Source organism: Pseudorasbora parva, chromosome 25 (assembly GCF_024679245.1).
Source record: "Pseudorasbora parva isolate DD20220531a chromosome 25, ASM2467924v1, whole genome shotgun sequence".
In the NCBI taxonomy this organism is placed as follows: Eukaryota; Metazoa; Chordata; class Actinopteri; order Cypriniformes; family Gobionidae; genus Pseudorasbora; species Pseudorasbora parva.
In genome coordinates, this window is record NC_090196.1 from 18,119,668 (window position 1) to 18,146,184 (window position 26,517).

The window sequence follows — 26,517 nt, forward strand, 5'->3', positions numbered from 1 at the left end:
TACATCAATACTTGACATACAAAACACAAAAACACTTAGACAATATAAACCAACATTACAGTGATGCAAAAATAAGTTCAGCAGCACAGATAAAACTAAATCAAGAATCTCCACAGCATAATCTGCTCATGCCGCACAGCATTCTGGGTACCATTGTTGTACATATGCACTGTAGAAATACAGTATGAGCGGCTATACTCTGTAACTGAAGGCTGGTTTCCAACTGAATCTAGGCAGGGTTGAGCCTGGTCAGTACCTGGATGGTAGACCAGCTGAGAAAACCAGGTTGCTGCTGGAAGAGGTGTTAAGTGAGGCCACAGGGGCTGCTCACCCTATGGTCTGTGTGGGTCCTAACACCCCAGTATAGTGATGGGGACACTAAACTGTCAAAGGGCACCATCTTTCGGATGAGACGTTAAACTGAGGTCCTGACTCTCTGTGGTCATTAAAAATCCCAGGACTTCCTTCGGAAAAGAGTAGGGGTGTAACCCCGGCTTCCTGGCCAAATTTGCCCATTGGCCTCTGTTCATCATAGCCTCCTAATCATCCCCCTATCCCTCCGTCTCCTCGCCACCATAAGCTGGTGTGTGATGGGTGTTCTGGCGCAATATGGCTGCCGTCGCATCATCCACATGGAGGCTGCACATTGGTGGTGGTTGAGGAGATCCCCCCTTCTATATGTAAAGCGCTTTGAGTACCTAGAAAGGCACTATATAAATTAAAAAAATATATTATTATTATTATTAATTAATATTAATTTTATTATAGTAAATTGTGTTTTCCAGTACTGTATACTCACAGTAAAAACTGTTTTAGTGCAGTTGGATACAAGAAAAATCCTACTGTGAAAGTAACGCAATTATTAACCTGGAATATACTGTAATATAAAAATGGTTAACAGTGTTTAACGAAACAAACTGCATTTTGGGAAAAGCCAACCAGGTCTCATAAGAAAACAAATCTATTATTAAATTTGTAAAAAGCCTAAGATTTTTAGAAAAAAGCAAGCATGAAGGTCCATCTCTAACCTCATCTCTAAATCGAACCCTCAGTGGGGCATAAGAAGATTGTAGATATCCTGCAATTGAGATTGTTTGAATTCATAGAAACTTGTTGCCATTTCAAGAAAATGTAAAATAGTTATTGCCATGGGAGTGTGTTGGGTGAAGCATATAAAAAGATACTTGTATTGAATACTCTGAAGAGCTTTGTTGGAAACAGTGCCCAAATTGGATTTGAGAACCGAATCAACTGATTTGGATTTATGCATGAGATTTGTCATAAAATTAGATAGATGTCTAATAATGGAAAAGTTTAAGATTTTTTTAATGAATAATGACTATCATCTAATAATAATGACTATTCTATGAACAAACATTATTCCAGTATGTTAATAGAAAATTTCTTAAAAGTTATCTGGTCTTTATTACGGTAATGTTCTAAAAACATTAGCACAAACACTATATTTATACATTGTTTATGGAACTTTTTTCAGAAATGTTTTAGTTGGATGTTCGTATAACATTTTAAATAATGGTATAGTTTGAGAATGTTTTTAGAACATTCAAAAGTAAAAATAAAAATGTATGTTCCCTTTCGCATAATCAAGAAAAAAAGGTTGTAATTTGTTTTTTTAAACTAGACGTTTTAAACATTCAGAAATTGTTTTTTCATAACTTATTTGGAATGTTAGCAAAACGTTCTTAGAACATTTTGTTAGCTGAAAAAATGACTTCTGAAGAACATTGGTCACTTTCTCTATATTAAAGTGGCCAGAATATTCTTCAAAAATGGGTAAAGAAAATCATAAGTATTCAGAACAACATGAGAGAGTGTAAATAATGCCAGAATTTCATTTCTGGATGAACTAGACCTTTAACGAAAGACAAAAGAGCAGCCTTTCAGAATGACAATGAATAGCCGGTGAAATGACTCATAGCTCTCAAAATCAAACAGATTTAATGCTCATGCAGATGTAAGACTTTCTGCTCTGACAGGTGTTTGAACCACGGGATCATGGCTTCCAGGGTGTGAAACCTTCATTTCAATTCAGTATAATTAGTCAAGACAGATTTTAACCAAATAAAATACAAGAAGCCTGAAGAGGAAAAGAAATTGATACACTAAAGGAAATTCCACCACCAACCAATGACTAAACTGCACAGCGCATCCTTATTACAGTTTGGGTTGTGCAATCCAATTTGGATGAATCCCATTAAATGTGACATCCGCCTTCACAATATGCATTCCAGTAAATCTGCTGCATGCATTTCAGCAATGTTTTTCACCCAGTTTCAAGATATGTTGTTTATCCATTTGGCATTCAAATCTCAGACTCTTGTTAAGCTAATGTGGAACCATATATATTTAAAAGTACATTGTGAAACTGTAACTGTATCCTTTGATATGAGTGGTGAGTGATGTGTTTCTGCTGTCAGAGGTAATCAGAATGGATTAAGCCTCACAGTTTCACTCCCAGACAGTCCGAAAGAAAAGCTGATAGCAGAGATCCCAATCAAAGAGAGGTGGGAAACTGTGACAAGTCCAGATACGTTGAGTGATAAGAAGGCAGGGGCTCTTCTTCTCTCGTCTGCCTGCAAAGACTTTTGTAATCAATCTACGCAGACTAATTTGGGCCAGTCTTCACATTGTGATTCGAAAAGAGGTGGAGAAGGGAAGTGAGAAATGGTCTGACAGGCCAGTGTAAAGCTGTAGTCATGGGTCCTGCAGTGCATTACATTTTCATCCCCCCATCATATACACGTATGGCTTAAAATATTTAACTCAATTTGTACAGGAACCTATTCATTACATATTTTATTGCGATAATATTTATCTCACTGACGCAGTGGACAGTTTTTGAAAAATCATTTTAACTATTCATTGTGTAAAGGGTGTTAAATTAAGTTCACGATGAAATCACTTTATTGGAATATTGCTGTATTTATTATAAATGATTATTACATCATTATTTTAAAAGCCTTTAACTTCCCCTCTTTCCTCTTTTCTGATGGTGTGTGTACTGACGTGAGGGCGGGATCAACCTGTCAATGACATGAGATCGACCAATAGCAAACCACAACCATCCAATCACTTACAAAAGGGAGAAGCTTTTACATCACAATAGGGAAGAAAAGACTATCACAACTTCCTATACTTACTTCATGTCAACTTTAAGACTTGTGCTGTGATTTGATAAATCATAAATTAAAGGCACAATATGTAAGATTTTTGGATTGTAGTCTGCAAAAACCACTAGATCATTGTAGATATTTTCTTTTCTTTATATATACACTCACCTAAACGATTATTAGGAACACCATACTAATACTGTGTTTGACCCACTTATCCTTCAGAACTGCCATAATTCTACGTGGCATTGATTCAACAAGGTGCTGAAAGCATTCTTTAGAAAAATTGGCCCATATTGATAGGATAGCATCTTGCAGTTGATAGAGATTTGTGGGATGCACATTCAGGGCCCGAAGCTCTCGTTCCACCACATCCCAAAGATGCTCTATTGGGTTGAGATTTGGTGACTGTGGAGGCCATTTTAGTACAGTGAACTCAGTCATGTTCAAGAAACCAATTTGAAATGATTCAAGCTTTGTGACATGGTGCATTATCCTGCTGGAAGTAGCCATCAGAGGATGGGTACATGGTGGTCATAAAGAGATGGACATGGTCAGAAACAATGCTCAGGTAGGCCAGGGTATTTAAACGATGCCCAATTAGCACTAAGGGGCCTAAAGTGTGCCAAAAAGCATCCCCCACACCATTACACCACCACCACCAGCCTGCACAGTGGTAGCAAGGTATGATGGATTCATGTTCTCATTCTGTTTATGCCAAATTCTGACTCTACCATCTGAATGTCCCAACAGAAATTGAGACTCATCAGACCAGGCAACATTTTTCCAGTCTTCAACTGTCCAATTTTGGTGAGCTCTTGCAAAGTGTAGCCTCGTTTTCCTATTTGTAGTGGAGATGAGTGGTACACGGTGGGGTCTTCTGCTGTTGTAGCCCATCCGCCTCAAGGTCGTGCATGTTGTGGATTCACAAATGCTTTGCTGCATACCTCTGTTGTAACGAGTGGTTATTTCAGTCAAAGTTGCTCTTCTATCAGCTTGAATCAGTCGGTCCTCTGACCTCTAGCATCAACAAGGCATTTTCGCCCACAGGACTGCCAGATACCGGATGTTTTTGGGGGGAAAGAAGTGCTGCACTTTATCATTTAAACACGTGGCTTTTCATGAAATTTCTATAATCCAAGATTGCCACCACTTTATGACATCATAATATGCTAATTAGATGAGAATATGTAATCCCAACATAAACTTTGGGTCATCCTTAATATTTATTTAATTTACATAAAGTTTCTATCTTTTATCACTTTTAAGATATAGCCTTTTGAAATTAAGATGTCAAAATTAAACGTTTTAGGAAAAAACCTCTGGCGCCTAAAGGGTTAATACAAAAAAAGTCAACCTTCAAATAATTATGTTCAGTTATATACTCTATACTTGGTCGGGAATCCTTTTGCAGAAATGACTGCTTCAATGCGGCGTGGCATGGAGGCGATCAGCCTGTGGCACTGCTGAGGTGTTATGGAGGCCCAGGATGCTTCGATAGCGGCCTTAAGCTCATCCAGAGTGTTGGGTCTTGCGTCTCTCAACTTTCTCTTCACAATATCCCACAGATTCTCTATGGGGTTCAGGTCAGGAGAGTTGGCAGGCCAATTGAGCACAGTAATACCATGGTCAGTAAACCATTTACCAGTGGTTTTGGCACTGTGAGCAGGTGCCAGGTCGTGCTGAAAAACGAAATCTTCATTTCCATAAAGCTTTTCAGCAGATCGAAGCATGAAGTGCTCCAAAATGTCCTGATAGCTAGCTGCATTGACCCTGCCCTTGATAAAACACAGTGGACCAACACCAGCAGCTGACATGGCACCCCAGACCATCACTGACTGTGGGTACTTGACAATGGACTTCAGGCATTTTGGCATTTCCTTCTCCCCAGTCTTCCTCCAGACTCTGGCACCTTGATTTCCGAATGACATGCAAAATTTGCTTTCATCCAAAAAAGTACTTTGGACCACTGAGCAACAGTCCAGTGCTGCTTCTTCTGCCGCTGTTTCTGGTTCAAAAGTGGCTTGACCTGGGGAATGCGGCACATGTAGCCCATTTCCTGCACACGCCTGTGCACGGTGGCTCTGGATGTTTCTACTCCAGACTCAGTCCACTGCTTCTGCAGGTCCCCCAAGGTCTGGAATCGGTCCTTCTCCACAATCTTCCTCAGGGTCCGGTCACCTCTTCTCGTTGTGCAGCGTTTTTTGCCACACTTTTTCCTTCCCACAGACTTCCCACTGAGGTGCCTTGATACAGCACTCTGGGAACAGCCTATTCGTTCAGAAATTTCTTTCTGTGTCTTACCCTCTCGCTTGAGGGTGTCAATGATGGCCTTCTGGACAGGGTCGGGTCAGCAGTCTTACCCATGATTGCGGCTTTGAGTAATGAACCAGGCTGGGAGTTTTTAAAAGCCTCAGGAATATTTTGCAGGTGTTTAGAGTTAAGTAGTTGATTCAGATGCAATAATTTTTATCATTACATTATAGAAAATAATTAACTTTTATCAATATATTTTCAATATATATAATGAACAATATATATATATATATATATATATATATATATATATATATATATATATATATATATATATATATATATATATATATATATATATATATATATATATTGTTAATAATAATGTATATTGTAATAAATCTTTAATACATTAGCTTGTCCATGAATATGATTTCTGCCAGAATCCCGTCGGATTATTTTCCACCAGCTGTAGAGGTGAAGACAACAACTTCAATGATTCTGGGAAATCAAGGCGTCATTGAGCTATGACTTGTACAAGCTATTATTGTTTTTAAATAATGACCTGTAGCGGCAAAAATTAAAGGCAATTTTACACTGTGTACATTTTAGCGGCATCTAGTGGTGAGTTTGCGAGTTGCAACCATCCACCGCTCACCCCTCCCTTTCAAAGCACACGGAGAAGCTCCAGTGGCCCACACAGGACATCGATGTTGTCGTCTGAGACAGCAGGGAGTAGCTAGCGCTCTAGAGAAGTTTGTCGAAACATGATGACGAAAAATATGCTACTTCACTGTTAGGGAGCCCATGGTGTATGTAAATAGAAACTGCTAATTCTAAATGATTAAATAATAATTTAATTTATTTCAGTACTGTTAAGAATAATTGTTGCGATTAAAGCCATGTTCCAGAGTGTTTTGCACTAATATCTGAAACAATTATCACAATTAACTTCATGTTGACATGAACTATCAATCTCGTCATACTATACGTATTGCCTATTTCTGAAAGACTTTTACCTTTTTAGAATAAAACACAATCATTTACAATGCACAGTCATCTTTTACTTCAAGTTATAGAGCTCAAAAGGTAGCCTACTACATGAAAGTAATGACTCCATGTGTAAAGTCAATATTTACTGAGTGAAACAGCAGTGCCTTGGTCTGTTTAAAGGACTTATGGATGGTTTCAAAAAACGGCATGAGGGTGGAAAAGCAGCTCTTTCTCTAGTTCTTAAGTGTTTTCCATGCAGGGCAGGTCAGTATTATTATGGACAGTATTGATTTGACAGAACTAACATTTTGCCCATTGACCGTGATGCACCATTGTAGCTAGTGTTTATGAAATGGATAGCATGTGTGAAATTAATTATTGACAGATTCAAATGTGCCGTCCACAGCGGTGTGAATGTGGATAGTAAGCAGTTTTTGACAAACGTTTTGGATAAATCATTCAGACAAGGTTTATTGTGGGCAAGCATCCGAGCTTAAAAAGACTTTCATGTGAATGATTCAGGGGTTGATTTTCAAGTTGTAATGCTGTATTCACTCGGCTTGTCAAAAGATACACAACTTCTGTGAGCAAGTTTCTAAAGTGCTACATCACAGTGAAAAACTGCAGATCTCTAACATATCACCATGACAATGCAGCAATTTAAAGAAAACCTTCAGTCAGATGATTCTATGAGCAATGACTGAAAGAGACTGAAAAAGAAAATTGCTTATTAAAATCTAATATCTTGTAAAGGATCAGTAAAATGAAATACAGATTTGACTAAAATATTGTTTAGGCCAGAGATGTAATCACGAGAAGGCATTCCACCGAGGATAACTCCATTTTCTCAAACTGTTGGCGGCATTACCACCAAATTGAGAAGAGAGAGAGAGAGAGAGAGAGAGAGAGAGAGAGAGAGAGAGAGAGAGAGAGAGAGAGAGAGAGAGAGAGAGAGAGAGAGAGAGAGAGAGAGAGAGAGAGAGAGAGAAAGAAAGGAGAAAAAAGTTAATGTGCTTGTAAAAGATGGGCCACTTTATGAATTTTACTGCCCACAGGTCAGATGGGAATACATTCATTCTATATTCAGTGCAGAATTTATACCAGTTTCCCATCGTTGCTATGCAAAGCACACAAGAACATTTTCAAGGCAAATCATAAAGCATCTGCCCTTCAGTAGATAGAGAAACAATTCTGAAAAGGTGTGTATGTATGTGTGCGTGTCTGTCCTTTAATACTTTTCTCAGGACATGCCATTTTTTAATTATTGTTCTATATAAAGGTCAGTGACATGATGCTCATATTTGGTCTGAATCTATTCATTTATTTAGAAAAACTTGCCAGAGTTTTATACAAAAGTTGCCAGCGATTGTCAGCATTTTTTATCATTTTCACAAAACTGCCATGGCTCCCAGAATATTTAGTTTTATGAATATGTGAACACTCAATACATCAAAAAGAAAGAACAGAGCCTCTGCTTTTAAGCAAACAAACAAAACATTTTATTCTAGCTTTTATTATTCTTTTTATCAACACTTGAATGTGGAAAATACATTAAAAAAAAAAAAAAAAATACTTGTGCTGCATCCGAAATCACATACTACTACTACTTTATAGTAGGTGAAGAACAAGCCCAATCACACGAAAATGTGGATCAATAATACACTTTAAATAAATTCAGGTCCCTAATTGAACATTTTCAATTTTTATCAAATTTTTTGAGTTGGCCAAATTGAATTTCTTTTAATTAAATTGAATCAATTCACAGAAATTCAATTTGGCCAACTGAAATTTGATCAGTCACTAGAAAAATTGAAATTGGACAAACAAATTTCAGTGTTTTGAAGTGCATATGGTACGCATTTTTTTATTATACTTTATTATACGCATATTATGCACTTTATTATATGCACAAACCCACCACCCCATCCTACCAAAGTGCGTGTCATATACAATCCATAAAGTGTGTATCATGCATGCTCATTTTGCCCTATACATTCCACAACATTGCACACTACAATTGATACGCATTCTCGTGATCGTGTTGCAAAAAACAGTTTAAGACAAAATAACTATGTCCGAATTCACAGCACTGATAAAACATTAGGCAAAAAGTTCCCGGATGACCTACTTCAGGCAAGATTCTGAAGTGAGCATATGATGGACACTTTACCCCAGAGAGGGTAAACCCCAAGAGGATTTATGAATGGCAGTGAAGTGACGCAACTGACGCTGGTAGGTCATGTGATAAGGGCAACATGGTGAGTCTGGATTACATTCATACTATACACTCACCTAAAGGATTATTAGGAACACCATACAAATACTGTGTTTGACTCCCTTTCGCCTTCAGAACCTTTGTCCGCGGATCGGATTCAGAACAATGATCACTTCCACCCTCAAAGCTTGCACAGTCCTTAAACTCTTCATGGTTTCGATAATTCATTCATAAACAACTTCTATATGCTCCTTTTTGGTTTGGCATTTCTTTTTCATCCCTATTTTTGTTGTCTGAAGATGCTGTATTATTTTAGAAGGTGTGTAACATCACCCCCTACCATATTACATTGAAAACGCGGAAAGCTGGAAAATTCTGTCGAAAGCGGTGAAGCGTTTTCTCAACAACTCTTTTTTAGCCTGGATGCCAGCTGAACTTAGCCCCGCCCACAATTTTTTTCGGTCGGACAGTTCGGTCTGGCCTTGCTCCATAGAGAAGTTATTATCCCCGAACAGAAACTTTTCGGACCAATGAAATCATCAGGGCGGGCTTTAGACGATGACGGACAGATGATCAACAGTAACGTAATCATCCACGTCATCAAAGAGGCTTGGATTATATTTTTTCGAATCCTAAATGGAGAGCTTGTTTGTATATGCATTCACCTTCACAATTTCTCTCAGAAATGATGATCATGTTGGGTAAGTACTCTGTGTATCATTAAATTATTATTATTTTTTTACAACACCGGCAAAGATTGTGTATTCCAGTGCAAGTGCAGACAGGGTTGCCAAGTTTTTACAACAAAACCCACCAACTACTAGTCCTAAACAATAGCTTCTCGGGGGGTTCTCTGGGGGAAAATGGTGTTTGGGGGGTAAAATGTGTGTTATTTTGGCAAGGTTGCCTGCAAAAATTCGCTCTCATAGGTATATCACATAATAGTCGCTTCAACCCGTTTAGTTCAGTTGAGCTCTGTTGACATTTGACAATGCGTCGCTTCGTTGCTCTGATTGGTTGTAGGTCTATCCAATTGATGTCTTTCCTGGTTTGGTTGAAACACTCCCCATTATCACAGCCCAATGGAGCAGTTTCAGACTCATATTCTGACTAGAATTGAGTATGACCACATCAGGCTAAACTCTTTCCCCACCGTTGATGGAATTTTTTCATCAAAACTGCCTAATGTTACTGACTGAAATGTCGACCCAGGATGAGCTGTAGAACTGTGCAACCATTAGGGGTGTTGATGAACTCTACTCCATCTATGCTTTGATCACCGCTCTGAATCTGATCAAGTCTTTGAAAAAAAATAGATTTTCTCAGCTAAAAATGCTAAAAATCTTGCTTTTTTATGAAACTTACCCATACTCAAGTCCTGATAAAAAGAATACATGAAGCTAGAATAACGCCACCTTCCTAAAATAATTGCCCAAATCGTTTGACTTGCAACTCTTTTAGGAAGGTGACGATAATATTTTTTGTTTAAAAGCAGAAGAACTGTTCTTTCTTTTGATATATTGCATGTTGTTCAGATATCCATACAACAAAATGTTCTGGGGGCCATAAAAGTTTAGTACAAATATTATAATTTTTTTTAATGCTGGCGGGAAAGAGTTAAATTCCTATTCATACCTTTTTGTTTATGAGTATTTAATAAATTCCTTTTGATATTTATGGAGGCATAAATCAAAGAAAATCAGGTTTTCACTACTGTGCTTGTCATAATGCAGAACAAAACTCTTAAATTAAATTAATTCAATTAATGGAAAGAAACCTATATTAAATAGTTTGGCATAATATGATCACATTTGAGAGAAGGACAAAAAAACTAAGAAAAACTAAAACCAAAAAAAGTCAAAACTGCTTTAGTCTAAACAAAACAAAGACAGGAAATGATCGGATGGATGGATGGATGGATGGATGGATGGATGGATGGATGGATGGATGGATGGATGGATGGATAGATAGATAGATAGATAGATAGATAGATAGATAGATAGATAGATAGATAGATAGATAGATAGATAGATAGATAGATAGATAGATAGATAGATAGATAGATAGATAGATAGATAGATAGATAGATAGATCCCTGCAGCAGACAGTCATGACTGTGTCGAGGTCAAAAAAATCTCTTAAAATAACAGATCATTTTACCCTTTTATGACAAGGCTATTAATTCTGGTTTTGATATGTGACACCCTCAAAGTTTAATGCTATTTTTAAATTGATCAGTCATGATATATTTCATGACGATATACCATATATAAAACTACATTTTACCCTAAAAAAATATGATTAAGATGTCTAAATTTTACTGATGATTATAGCACATTAAGTTGCAACAAACAGGAATAAAAAGAGTACTAATCTTAGAATTCGTCTTGTTTTAATCTAGATTTGCCAAAATCAGATTTTCACAAACAACATCCCATTCCCTGAGTTTGTGACACTTCACATCTCGAGACCCCTGCATTCTGTTCCATTAAGAATGCCAATTAATGGAAAGCATGTCAGGGACTTATGGAACAAAGTGATTTTTCTTGTTTACTTCTGGCAGCGTTCATTGAGCTTATGAAAAATGAATGTAGATATACAACGTCTCAAGCACGGGTAGGAAACGGATGGCAATGATACTGTTTCAGCTTTTGACCTGAGGTTAAAGCCGATTATAAACAAGCAGGTAGCGCCTGAGTCCGCAGTCAATACAGACAAATACCTGCAAAGGAGGGGGCTAAAAAAAAAGATGAATAAATGAACAAAATGACCTTGGTGGCAGCCAGGCTCTTTGCACATGACAATTTGTGTTTAGAGACCGGAGAAAGCATTCCAACGCTGCCGCAAGAGCGATTCTTGAAAGCTTTTCTTAAATTATTTGAGCCACAAAGAGATTCCGCAGCAAGCAAAGGCATCAGCTGCTTTACATTATTCAAGACTTACACAATGGCACTTCTGGCACGTCTCCTGCGTTCAAATTGAACTTGATTTAGTTAAGCTGGGAGAGCGTGAATCTGAGGATAGAGTGGCCTGCCAGACGGCAGGGAGGAGAGTCACTAACAGACACGCTGCACTCTACATGTGGCTCACAACGCCGTTGACCTTCTGTCCGAAAATATAACAATGCTTTGGTTCTGAAAGTATTATTTGCGGATGATGAACTTCACCCGCTGAAAGTTTTGGAGGGTGAACGTCTGGAATGAGAGAGATTCTTTTCGATATTGCCACGAAAAACCTAATATAACACATATTAATAGGATTTGGCCGGGACTATATAGTGCCAATACAATCTAACATTTATTGCTCCCGAGAAAAAAGAGCAGAAGCAAGAAACCAAGGTTTCAGGAATAGAGAAGTGGAGAGATTTTGTTTCCCAGAGACAGCCAATGAAGCTTAACAAAGTCATGTTTCAAAATGTATGAATGTATCAGCTGGAATTACACTGCTACAGTTGAATAAATATCTTCAGGGTTTCTCTTCCCCTGTGTCCGTTGAATGAGCTCTTGTAAACACTCTCTCTCTCTGTCTCTCTCTCTCTCTCTCCCTCGCGATAGGTTTTGCAAACGGACTGATTGATCTATTGTAGGCTTGTGTGTGGAAGTGTAGAAGGTATCTCAATGTCAGTGCAATTTTGGAACGGAAGCTTGGGAGGAACACAGGAAAAACTAACTACACCATAAAGCACATTAATTGAGCAGCTTCATTATCCGCTGGCTTTATTAAAATAGCAGCTCATTTAGTTGACGTGCACCAGACTTCATATTTCTTTCCTGGCGCTGCTATCAAACTTGTTTACTTATCCAGAGTAGTTAATTTCCTCGGCTACGAATCGTTGGACCAAAAAAATTCTCCCATCTACTTTAGTTTGATTGTCTCTTTTTGCTTCTTTTCTCTGTTTCCCAGTTTTATTCTTTATTTATTTTTTTCCTTTAGAGGAAAAAAGGCTCACCCTGCCCCCATAGTGGAGTAGCGCCTTGGGCGATTAGTATTTTGCCAACTAAAAAAACTTCTTTGTCAAGTCCTGTAAGTTTGAAATATTTCTCAAGGCATGCTTTTGTGCTCTCTCATCTTCAAAGTGACTAGCTTTGCTCTTTGTGTATGAATGTGTGTCTATGTGTTTGTGTATTCATTTATGTTTCACTTAAGTAAACACTGTTTCTTTCTATGACTGTGCCATTTTCCCTCTATGCATTGGCATCTGCTACATTTTCAGTAGTGGCATTAGTACCATTGTTTGGAAACATGTTGGCTTTTGCAGTAACAAGACACTTTTTGCAGTGAGAATGTAGTGTGTCAAAACTCTTGCTGTATTTAATGTAACTCTGTGTATGCTGTGCACACTGTATAACCTTACACTCAAAATAATGTATTGGTTTGAATAGAGCAAACTCAAACGAAACACATTTTTCATTACAAATCACTAATTAAAAATTAACTTTCATGAGCATTTAGAACTTTCTTTTTTGAGTTCTCAATACACACATTTGAAGTAATCTGAATTGTTTCACTGTTTGAGTTTTATGAACTTGCACTAATGTACACTAACTTAAATTTAAATTGGGCTGTGATTTCTATTTCCCAGCATGATTTGCCATGACACAAAAGGGACAGTAAATGCTAAATGTAAGTGTTATATTGTTTTTTTTTTTGTTTTTGTGAGAGAGATTAACGTAAAATGGAAGATTTAATAGTTTAATGTTTTGTTTTGAAGAGTTTCTGTTATATTGTAAACTTTTTAAAGTCTAACCATATCTGTATGAAGCCTGCATTGTGGCTTTAAAAGTGTGTGTGTGTGTGTGTGTGTGTGTGTGTGTGTGTGTGTGTGTGTGTGTGTGTGTGTGTGTGTGTGTGTGTGTGTGTGTGTGTGTGTGTACATGTTTTTCTAGCCTGGTGAGGACTTCAACCTGAATGCACACAGACTCATGGGGACTCGTGTCACCATGGGGACCTTAATTGAGGTCCCCATGGGTACAAAAGCTTATAAATCATACATAATGAGTTCTATTGAAAATGTAAAAATGTAGAAAGTTTCCTGTGATGGGTAGGTTTAGGGGCAGGGGTGGTGTAGGGGGATAGAATATATGGTTTGTCTGGTATAAAAACCATTACGTCTATGGCAAGTCCCCACAAAGATAGCGCACCAGACTGTGTGTGTGTGTGTGTGTGTGTGTGTGTGTGTGTGTGTGTGTGTGTGTGTGTGTGTGTGTGTGTGTGTGTGTGTGTGTGTGTGTGTGTGTGTGTGTGTGTGTGGCTTGGTAATCCCTACGTGATGGGGACAAAATGTCCCCACAAAAATGGCAATATCCGAAATCCTTGTCCTTGTGGGGACATTTTTAGGTCCCCATGAGGAAAACATCTTATAAATCACACAGGATTTTTTTTGAGAAAGTAAAAATGCAGAATGTTTCCTGTGATGGGTAGGTTTAGGGGCAGGGGCAGTGTAAGGGGATAGGATGTACAGTTTGTACAGTATGAAATCCATTACGCCTATGGAAAGTCCCCATAAAACATGGAAACACGACATGTGTGTGTGTGCGTGTGTGTGTGTGTGTGTGTGTGTGTGTGTGTGTGTGTGTGTGTGTGTGTGTGTGTGTGTGTGTGTGTGTGTGTGTGTGTGTGTGTGTGTGTGTGTGTGTGTGTGTGTGTGCGCGTGTGTACTTGTTTATAGCCAGCCAGCCAGCGGTCCCCATAATGTAAATGGATTTATAAACTTAATATGAACATATGTTATAAACATATGTTTCCTGTGATTGGTTAGGTTTAGGGGCAAGGGCGGTGTAGGGGGATAGAATGTACAGTTTGTACAATTTAAAATCCATTACACCTATGGAGATAGACAGTCCCCACAATTCATAAAAACGGGATAGGGATTGGGTTAGGGCAATGATCCTCACTAATATAGTGAAACAAACTCAGATGAACAAAAATTAAATAAATAAATTTTGGGTCAAAATGTCCTGAGTACTTAGTTATTGCTAGTTAGTAGCTTGTAATGTATCTAGCTAGTTCTCTTTTAAATGAGCTTTCAGCTTAGCAATCTAGTTTCAAAGTAGCTCCCCCAACAGTGCCCTTGTGCTTGTTTCAAAATGGTTTATTTGATGCAAATTGAAACTATACGTGTCTGTAATTTGCAAATCTCTCTAAATATGCAGCGTGAGGACTTCCTGGATGATTTGCCTCAGTTTTCACTTGGGGGCTGAAGCTCAAGTAATAGAAATCCAAATTTAGAATTATGGCTCTCTAACTGCTCAACTACTTTGAGAGTCTTTTCCACCCTTTGCATTTGAAAAGCCATTTTAATGAATCCCATCCATGCTCTTAGAACGTTAAAGAAGCGACTCCAAGATCCCCCCACGAGAGCTCTTGAACGGCGAGTGCCGTCAGAGGGACCCAGTGTCTCAATAGCACTTTAGAAGGGATTGTTCTTAGAAATTCAATATTTTTAAGCTTGCTTGTTTGAAAGGAAGTTTAAAAGAATGCTAGCGGTCTTCATACCTCATCACATGCATAATAAAGCATATGCCTGCACAGCATGGTAAACTGATACAAACAATAAATGGCTGCATTCATGCAAGTGCTTTATCATGAGCAGCTTATAGGTGCTCTGCATAATGAGCCTGTAGGTCAAGAGCCACTCGCACGCCGCTGGACATCACAGCAATTGCATAACTTGATTTTTAAAAGCCAGAGAACAGTATAGCCAGATTAAAAGAGTACGGCGTGTCAGCTCTAGAATAACGTCTTCTTAAAATCCCATTATTTTGTATTCTGACTCAGCACACCACTCAATATATTGCAAATTTTCGGCATGAATAATTTAGGGCCAATGTCATGCAGAGAAATGGTTGATTCAACTGTTTTGAGCATTATAGTTGCTGGTTAGAGAACAGATTTTAGGTTGGTTTTTTTATGTGTATTATTTGTATGCACTGAACAGATGGCCTGTCTCCAAGCTTATTGTGAGTTATGGACTCTAGTGTGGTGCTGGTGCATTCTAGCTTTTAAAAGATAAATAATGGCTCAAATACGTGGAAAAAGATTCTTGTTCCTTTTAATAAAATGATTTGTCTGTCTTAGGCCCCCGTATTAGAAGTCCCAAAATCTGTTGAGGGGATAAAATGTTGTGTGAATGCTGTCTCCGCAGAGCAATCAATAAAGATTTCCATTTACTGGCCTGTCTGAGGAAGAACTAAAGATTTTAATGTACTCAAGTCAATATGCAATGGTGACGCAGACAAGAATACAGCCCTTCTGAAAGCTACAATGGGCTCTGGGTGTCTGCTCCAGAAATGCTACATCCCCTAATAAAACTGATTAAGGGGTTTTGCCCATTTGCTGAAAGGCCACTGGGGAGGAAGTGTCTTTTTTTTGCTGTGTCCTCTAACTAAATGCAGTGCTATAGATGGAATCAATAGGACAACACGACGCTAATGAAGACTCAGGTAGTGGGACAGCCACAGTACAGTGGGGCTTGACTCCAGAGTCCCCAAACACCAGACCGGTAATCTAGTCATATAGAGAGAATGAACTTGATTAAGTTAAAGGTAGTAACTAAATGGACGTCTCTCTCTCTCTCTCTCTCTCTCTCTCTCTCTCTCTCTCTCTCTCTCTCTCTCTCTCTCTCTCTCTCTCTCTCTCTCTCTCTCTCACCACTCACTTACTTACTCTCCACCTCTCTATCTTGCTAGTAACAAACTATGAAAGGTTGGTCTATCTATCTATCTATCTATCTATCTATCTATCTATCTATCTATCTATCTATCTATCTCTGTCCGTCCGTCCGTCCATCTATAAAGGAGAGGAAATTAATACATAAAACAATAGATCTATCTATCTATCTATCTATCTATCTATCTATCTATCTATCTATCTATCTATCTATCTATCTATCTATCTGTCTGTCTGCCAATATTCTGTTGGTAAAAGTGAGGGAACGAATATCTGTCGATCTATCTATCTATCTATCTATCTATCTATCTATCTATCTATCTATCTATCTATCTATCTATCTATCTATCTATCTATCATTGGTAAAGGAGAGGAAATGAATACATAAAACAACAGATATATCTCTATATTTATATCTATCTGTCTGTCTATCTATATATACTGTTGGTAAAAGTGAGAGAATAAATGTTTAAAATCTCTATCTATCTATCTGTCTATATATTGTTGGTAAAAGTGAGGGAATTATTGTGTTAAAATTTTACATCTATCTAGCTGTATGTATGTGTGTGTGCCTGTCACTGGTAAAAGTGGGGAAATGAATATCTAAAAAAAACTATGTAATAGGACTTGGGGTTAACCTCTAACCAAAACTCCTCGTTTTGATTGATCATGGTTTCATATCGAGCTTATCACATAAACGAACTGATTGTTGCTACTGAACTCGCAATTGTATATCACTACATCAATTACATTATTGTGGACGAGTTATGGGAATAAATTAAAGATTCATACGGCAGAGGAGCAGTTTCCTTACCGCAGCACAGGATCAGCAGACCGCTCAACAGCACCACAACCCAGAAAGTTGAGGGCATCGTCAGCCACGCATCCCTCCGTCTAGTCCTCTTCCTAAAGGGTGAAGCCATCAAAGTCAGTCTCAATTCTCCAGTCAAATTACCCTCCAATCAGGCTCATATAGCCAGCAGCTATTCACGCGTCGGCTTTCGTCTCAAAGTTGCCATTAAGAAACGAGGGAGAAACGGCGCGAACGTATCCGTGAGCGGCACTAAAATGAGACTGCAAATGAAGAAGACCCTGTGTTATCGCGACGCGTTAGAGACTGTTAAAGGAAACACTTTAAAGAAACATGGGCTAAATCAGGTCTCACAGAGCTACTAACCGACAGATAACTAAAAAATGGCCTGCAAGGTATAATAGTTGTAAAACTTGATAAAGAAATTGGTTTCCTAAAATCGGAGTTGGAGAGAGTGCGGTCGCTGCCATTTCAATTGGCGACTACAGAAAAGTGATTGATAACTAGTAACGGTGTTTTGATTCAGAAAAGAGGCTGATTGTTGTGCGTTTCCCCTCATAAAGCACAATCAAATAATGCCTTCCTGGCTAAATGTCTGAAATGCTGTAATACTCTGTTTCTATGGTTCACCGACGTAGGCTAGTTTTTTTGTACATAATAGATAAAATATTAGGCTACTACATAAAAACTGTATATACAGCCTACAGATAAAGCCAACAAAAAAGGCAATTCATACTAAACCTACTTAAATAAACCTCTTTATATTTTCTTGAGAGAGAGAGAGAGAGAGAGAGAGAGAGAGAGAGAGAGAGAGCCTACGTGCGTGCGTGTGTGTGTAAGTGTGATTTAAATAAAATATCATAAGAGGCTACCTGACATTTTAGAGCCACTAAATCAAGAATTCTGTCAAAAACGTCAAAAATGAAAAATGAAAACAAAATTATTATTAAGACTCGATTTCTGAAACATGGCACTTTCATCTCAAAACTACATTTTTAACAGATTTTCCTTGCGTATCATCTCAGACATATGCATTTTTCATTGACTGCATTGATTTCACTGTGCATTTTAGTATTCACAACATTACGTATAGCATTTTCCCCTGTGATAAGCCTCTGAATTCAACATCACCTCAAGCTGTGGATACCAACATAATATCCAAGCAGAGACCAAATAAAATGGTCTTGATAAATCTTTGAAAGTCTATAGCACTTAGGAAAAGTGCTGTTTGGAAAATAATAGTCACAAACATGGGAATCAAAATGCGTTCTAATGTAGGGTGGAAAACTTGGAATCTAATTAAGTCAGCCCTCAGCACTGGCTTCCTCATGGGAAAGCCTTGTTTTCCTACGTCATACACGTGAGAGATGACGGTGTTTTTGATGGTTTCATTTATGACATGCAAGTTTCATCCCTTTGAAGGATCAATAGATCAAGTGTGGGTGGGTTCCTGGGGCAAAGAGTCGACACCGGTGTCTGGCGCGTGTCTATAATTCATAGTCCTGGAGCTTGGGTTGCTGGGCTACTCAGATGAGTGTGTACAATAGCAGACAGCCCTCGACCCACCTCTTTCTAAACCCCTTGGTGTCCACCCCCTGGCCTCTGAGCACCCCCAAGGGAAATCACAACTACTTCAAAGCGGCCTGCTGAAGGAAAGGAGAGGAAATATTTCGAACTATATAATTTTTCATGCCTTTCGATCACAACATATCTCAAAGAAAAATGTAATCATTTTTACGAGGTGGCGATTTCATATTAATTTATATGGCAACTTTTAGAAATAAGTAAGAATTAGGTCCACCCCTAACCCCACCCTAAACATAAGCAGATTGTATGAAAACATATGAAAAAGTTCCCCACACAGATTTTGCTTGCATTCACGTGAATTTGCCACGTTAACCAACAGAAAGCTGATTGCTTTGAAAATGGCTTCTGTGAACAGTGAATTGATATGCTTTTGACAAAGTACAATGCCTTTATTGGCCAGCAAATTGTACAAACCCGATTCCAAATACTGTACAAATTGTGAATAAAAACAGAATGCAATAATGTGTAAGTTTCAAATTTCTATATTTTATTCAGAAAACAACATAGATGACATATCAATCAAATGTTTAAACTGAGAAAATTTGTAATTTTAAGGGAGAAATAAGTTGGCAAACGTCTGGGGACTGAGGAGACAAGTTGATCATGTTTAGGATTAGGAATTCTAATACAGGCTTCTAGTTGCTCAACTGTCTTAGATCTTCCTTGTCGCATCTTCCTCTTTATGATGCGCCAAATGTTTTCTAAGGGGGAAAGATCTGGACTGGAGGCTGGAGATTTCAGTACCTGGATCCTTCTTCTATGCAGCCATGATGCTGTAATTGATGCAGTATGGTCTTTTTCAAAAAGAACTTCAAATTTTGATTAATCTGACCATAGAGCAGTTTTCCAAAATAAAGGTGAATGGCTCGGTGGTTTGTGTTCACCGACAATGTCTTCTGGAAGTATTCCTGAGCCCATGATTTCCATTACAGTAGCATTTCTGTATGTGATGCAGTGCCGTCTAAGAGCCCAAAGATCACAGACAACCAGTATGGTTTTCCGGCCTTGACCCTTACGCACAGAGATCATTCCAGATTATCTGAATTTTTGGATGATATTATACACTGTAGATGATAACTTCAAACTTTTTGTAATTTTCAGAAAGAGTTCAGAAACTCTTTTCTGATATTGCTCCACTATTTTACGCCGCAGCATTGGGGGAATTGGTGATCCTCTGCCCATCTTGACTTCTGAGAGACACTGCCACTCTGTGAGTCTCTTTTTATACCAATCATGTTGCCAATTGACCTAATAAATTGCAAATTGGTCCTCCAGTTGTTCCTTATATGTACATTTAACTTTCTGCCCTCGTATTGCCACCTGTCCCAACTTTTTTGGAATGTGTAGCTCTCATGAAATCCAAAAGGAGCCAATATTTGGAATGACATTTCAAAATGTCTCACTTTCAACATTTGTTATCTATATTCTATTGTGAATAAAATATAAGTGTATGAGATTTGTAAATTATAGCATTCCTTTTTTATTCACAATTTGTACAGTGTCCCAACTTTTGGGGAATTGGGTTTGTTCTAGTCTCAGCCTTAGATGTCATACACATGGAGTGTTAGCTGAATATCTGATGCATATGCCAAAATTTAGGAGTTTCAAAGTCATCACCTGATTGGTTGAACAGGATTTCTGGGAGACATGTGTTGAGCGTCTAAGAGCCCAAAGATCACAGACAACCAGTATGGTTTTCCGGCCTTGACCCTTACGCACAGAGATCATTCCAGAATATCTGAATTTTTGGATGATATTATACACTGTAGATGATAACTTCAAACTTTTTGTAATTTTCAGAAAGAGTTCAGAAACTCTTTTCTGATATTGCTCCACTATTTTACGCCGCAGCATTGGGGGAATTGGTGATCCTCTGCCCATCTTGACTTCTGAGAGACACTGCCACTCTGTGAGTCTCTTTTTATACCAATCATGTTGCCAATTGACCTAATAAATTGCAAATTGGTCCTCCAGTTGTTCCTTATATGTACATTTAACTTTCTGCCCTCGTATTGCCACCTGACTCTTTTTACACCAATCATGTTGCCAATTGACCTAATAAATTGCAAATTGGTCCTCCAGTTGTTCCTTATATGTACATTTAACTTTCTGCCCTCGTATTGCCACCTGTCCCAACTTTTTTGGAATCTGTAGCTCTCATGAAATCCAAAAGGAGCCAATATTTGGAATGACATTTCAAAATGTCTCACTTTCAACATTTGTTATCTATATTCTATTGTGAATAAAATATAAGTGTATGAGATTTGTAAATTATAGCATTCCTTTTTTATTCACAATTTGTACAGTGTCCCAACTTTTGGGGAATTGGGTTTGTTCTAGTCTCAGCCTTAGATGTCATACACATGGAGTGTTAGCTGAATATCTGATGCATATGCCAAAATTTAGGAGTTTCAAAGTCATCACCTGATTGGTTGAACAGGATTTCTGGGAGACATGTGTTGAGCGTTCTTTAATGGTCCTCCTGGAAACAAAAACGGCTGTGAAGACAAACGCCCTCATGGGAAAAAAGCTGTGGCGTGTGTGCGCTTATCATGATCAACTTAATGCTGGATTTTATGCAAGTATATGAAGTTCACGACATAGACCCGTTAAAAAGAGTTTTACACATTGGCCTATTATTGTAGGTAGAGCAACCCCTGAACATGACGCTGAACTAAACAAACTGTGAGTGCTGCTTTACGTATCAGTCAAACAGCGGTCCCTGACCAATGAAAGCTGCTGCATGAATTGCAATGAGAGTGTGTTTTGAGATTGACCTTCAGCACCAAGTTTCCTCTTCTCATTGTTTAGAAACAAGCTGACCGTATTATAATTTTTTATAAGTATAATTGGAGTTTATATTTCTCCTTTCGCTTACCTGTAACATAGTGAGTGAGTCCAGACTGCTTTCTTACAGACATGTATTTTCTTGTTTTACAGCTCATTAAAGTTTCACTAGCGACAACTTCCGCTAGCTTTCATTCAGGATATGTATCAGAATTGTTTGTCTATGCGTGCGAGTGTCATGCGGTTTCAGCGAGGAGACAATATACTGCTTTTAGTGGAAGGGGCAAGGAGATGTCATGATAGAAGAACATTACTCAGCCACTTAAGAGGTAGGAACCTTCAAAGCAAAGTGTGTCACAAGAAGGATTGAGGATACACAACACCGATCTGATAGGACCTGAGGGAGCAGTCAAGGTCCTTGTCACTCTGCTTAAGAGATGGATTAAGTATGAGTGACTGACAGAAAGTATGTCTTCATACAGCCTGTAGAAATGAATCTAACATCTTACGTGATTATGTAACAAGGTATTATAAAAAGTTATGTTGTTATTATTGTTGTGTAGCTTGGACTTAATTTCATTTGTGTTTGTGTTCCTTTCTCATTACTTGTTTTGAATTAAACAGAATTGTTTATTATCCGGAGACCATTTGGAATTAAATAACGGGGAGTGATAATATAATATCTGTATCCCCTGTTCATAATTATTTCATAAAGTGCGTTGTTAAAAGCCATTTATAATGACGTAGCGTATCTAATTGAAGATAGCATAGGCCTACATGATCTGGTTCCCAGGGTTTTAAAGTCTGGCCATTCTTACCGTTTAACTGCATTCTGTTTGTATCACAAAATTCTTGCAAATAAAAACTTGGCTGATTTATTTTTCTTAAACAAATTGAGTCCTTGAAAGTAGTGCTAAAACACTCTTGATTTTCCAACGGAAAAAAATGTAAAAAATTCTCTCTTTCTTAGCATAATATTGATAGACAACTGTAAATCCGCCAATTGTAGGTTTATTTTACTTAAAAGTGTAAACTTGGGCCCTGTGGCGCTATCGAAACAGTGCTGTTTATTTTGAGCATCCTGACTAGCCCGAAATATGATTGTCCAAACAATGGAAGACGGAGTGAGTATTTGAAAACAATAGTTTTTTCATTTTTTTTTCTTCATCAAAGACAGTGTTGTAGGCGAGACCAGCTCATTCGAGTCCGAGTCGAAACCAAGTTCAGAAAGGGTCGAGTCCGAGTCGAGACCTAGACCAGAGAGAGCCGGCGCGATCATAGAAACATTTACATAGATGCCTCATTCAACCTATCCACGCAGGCATTAATGAGGAATATATATATATGATCGCGCCGGGATTTACACCTTCTACGACGGAAGTAATGACGCTGGGGAATACTGGATGAGATTCATCTAATATGAGGTAAAAAATAACAAATACTTTTGGGTTTCTCGCAGAAACCGATCATTTCATCATCAGACATCAATGTGTCGCCACGAGGGTTTTAAATGGATTCGTATGTTAATGTGTTTGAAAAGTGTGCCGGAGGAAGAGGGCAGGCAGGCGGCCTCCTGTTAAACATTTTTGGGGGAGATGCTCATTTTATTATTAATTAAATAAGTTTTGGATTTCTCTGTCAACACTTTTGTCCTACTTTGTAAACAGTAAATATACTAAAATAATAGTAACAACAGTAATGTAGCAGCAATGTGACTTTCTGGAAAATAGAAAAGAAAAAATAGAAAAGAGGGCATGAGCGCGGGCCTAAAAAGTCCTAAAAAGCATGTCAAAATGCTGAGATTTTATGCATATATAGAAATTAACAGTTCTTAATCTTTGTGCTTTCTCTCCACACTCGGAAATAAGTCAGAGTCCTAATATGTTCGAGTATGAGTCAAGACCGAGTCCAAATGTACATGAGTCCATGACAAGACCGAGACCATTAAAATATGGTCTTGAGACCGAGACCGAGTCCGAGCCTCGAGGACAAATCACTGATCAAAGAAATGCAGGCTTGATGAGCATAAAAAACTTTTTCAAAAACATTAAAAATAGTAATGTTTCCATGCTTTTGAACAGTACTGTATATACCTATAAACACACACACACAAGCCATAGCATTATGACCAGTCACATATGAAGAAAATATCATTAATCATCTAACAAGGCCACATGTTAAGGTCTGGGTTAGATTTTAAGCAAACAATCAGTTCTCACAATCAACATGCGGGATGGAGGAGAAGAAAATACTGAGTGACGGGCTGGCCACATTTTGATGGAAAGTCGACTGGGTCTATCTCTGAAACTACAAGGTTTGTGAGTTCCTCCTGTTCAGCAGGTGAGAATTTACCAAGAGTAGTCCGAGGTGGGACAAACCAAAAACCTGTGATTGGGCGTCCAAACTTTTGAGCGGTACTGTATATATACCTATAAACACACACATACACATGAGCCAAAACATTATCACCAGTCACATATGAAGCGAATATCATTAATCATCTAACAAGGCCACTTATTAATGTCTGATAAGATTCGATTTTAACGAAACAATCAGTTCTCACAATCAACATGTTAGATGCAGGAGAAAAAAATGCTGAGTGACATGGCCCAAATTGTTATGGCTAGTCGACTGGGTCTGAGTATCTCTGAAACGGCAAGGTTTGTGGGATCTTCCTAGTCATTAGGTGAGAATTTACCAAGAGTAGTCTGAGGAGGGACAAACCACAAACCTGTGATTGGGCGTCCAAGGCTCATCGATGCACAAGGGTACAAAGCCTGGTTCAAGCAACAGTGGGTCTGCAGTGGCACAAGTCACACAGCATTTTAATGATGGTTATGGGAGGAATGTGTCGCAACACACAGTGCATCACACTCTACTGCGTATGGGGCAAAGTAGCCTCAGACCAATCAGAGTGCTGTGATGACCCCTGTCCACCATTAAAAAGTTCCTATAACGGAGAGTCTACAGGAGCTTCGGAACTAGACCTTGGAGAAGTATGGGTTGCCAGGCCTGATGAATCATATTAGGCAGGTGGTCAGGTTCTGACTCATTGGTGTGTGTATGTACTGATATATACAATGCTGTTCAAAAGATTTGAACTTTCTATTAATCAAAAAATCCTGAAAAACATGCAGCACAAAAACGCTATTCAACATTTATAATAAAAAGAAATGTTACTTGAGCAGTACATCAGCATATTAGAATGAATTTTCAAGCAACATGTGACACTGAAGACTGGAGTAATGATTTGCTTTGCAAACAGCTTTGCATCACAGGAATAAATTACATTTCAAAAAGTATTCAAATAGAAAACAATCTACTTCAATCAATTCTACTTCACAACATTACAATTTTTTACTCTATTTTTGTGTAATTTAAATGAACCCTTTGTAAACATAAAATAGTTCTTTCAAGAACATAATCATGTTGTAAAAACCAACAAGATAATAAGATTATATGAATATTTGACATAAATTGCTATTTAAATGAATGTTTCAAAATAATCCAGATCAATAGCCAAAGCATTCATTGGAATAACAACCATTTTATTAGGCTACATCATTCATTTGATATCTGAGTCTGGTCTTTCTTGTCAGTCAGAACTGTCTTAGAATTTAAGCAAAAACTCTCTTGGCGTTGAGTGGAGTGAGTTGGGGTCAGGAAACATGACAAGACCTTCTCTGCAACGGACAAATGACTTAGGAGAACTTTTTAGAGTCCAGAAAATGCTCTTCCTCCTTCCTCCATGTCTTGAGCAGGGTGTCCTTGGTCCTTTTGTGGCCAGTTGTCAAGGGAGTTTTGTCTTTTGATGGTGAAAGAGACCACACACAATCTGATGCTGTCATCTGTAATTGGTTGCCTGCCCAGAGGTCCCTCCTAGCTGCCATTCTTCTTTATCTCTTCACTCTTATCAGTCCTTTTTCTCTTGGAGTGTCAGCAGGGCACTAGATGTGTGTTCATACAATTGGAGGGCACATCGGCAGTGATCAACCTTGGTCTTTGTATTGCCAGGAACAATATTTTCTACTGAATTGTCCTAAGTAACCTTTGCGCCCGAAAAAGCTGTTAAGTCGGGTGAGCTCTAAAAGACAAATATAAGACAACAGTTGACCAAACAGATTTATATTGGGGGAAAAAACATCATTCTGATGGAATAAAATAATACAATTTGCAATCATTATATAGTGGCTCGGCTCTTTAGTGTTAATTGGAATAAAGCTGACATCAAATAAAATATAAATCTTAATTAAAAAAACTTTAACTAAACAAAAAGGGTTGCCTTGGCATTAAACTAAAATAAGTTTAGGATGAATCACTAAAACGAAAAATATAAATAAACACTAAAGCTGAAACTGAAATAAAATCATATTAATAATAGCAATATATAAAAAACCTATTAATTGAAGTTAGCATAAATAAATGCTAATTCAAAAGATTAATAAAACTATAATAACCATGTTTCAGAACAGACACATCACACATAAAATAATAAATAAAAAAATTAAAAAGGGTTTATGTCATATATAATATCACTGTAAAAAAAATGTGTCTCTTGTTTAAATGTGTCTCTAATTGAAATTTTTCTAGTGTCTAACCCCATCTACATTTTTCAGTTGACTAAATTGAATTTCTGTGAATTGATGCAGTTTAATTAACAGAAATTCAATTTGGCCAACAAAAAATTTAGATGTGATCAATCACTATAAAATGTTCAATTGGAGACCTGAATTTTTTTTTATACAGTGATATTAAATAATATATAACATAATATAATAATAATAGGCTATATAGCTTTTTTTCTGTCCTTTGGATGAGATTCACCTGACTCTCTGTGGTCATTAAAAATCCCAGGATGTCCTTTTGATTTAGAGTACACTGTAAAAATGTCCGTAAAAATAGGGCACAATGTACTGTATAAATATGAAGGAATTTTCCGTATTGGTTTTTTTACAGGTGTTTTACCTGTATTATGAATTAATTGATTGGCTTCATCCCTCCGTCTCCTCTCCATAAGCTGGTGTGTGATGGCCGTATAATTTTTTTGTTGGCAAAACTTAACAAAATTT

The 26,517-nt window shown here is 37.9% G+C and overlaps 1 protein-coding gene across 1 annotated transcript in view; it reads right to left on the reverse strand.

Annotated features, from left to right (window-relative positions):
• The window catches only part of tafa5b (TAFA chemokine like family member 5b), a 62,897-nt gene extending 45,524 nt beyond the window's left edge, over positions 1-17,373 (reverse strand). The window contains exon 1 of the mRNA XM_067437174.1: positions 17,078-17,373. Within this exon, the coding sequence (XP_067293275.1) occupies positions 17,078-17,186 (109 nt within the window). The 5' untranslated portion in view covers positions 17,187-17,373. The remainder of the gene's footprint in view (positions 1-17,077) is intronic.
• Between the last annotated feature and the right edge of the window lie 9,144 nt (positions 17,374-26,517).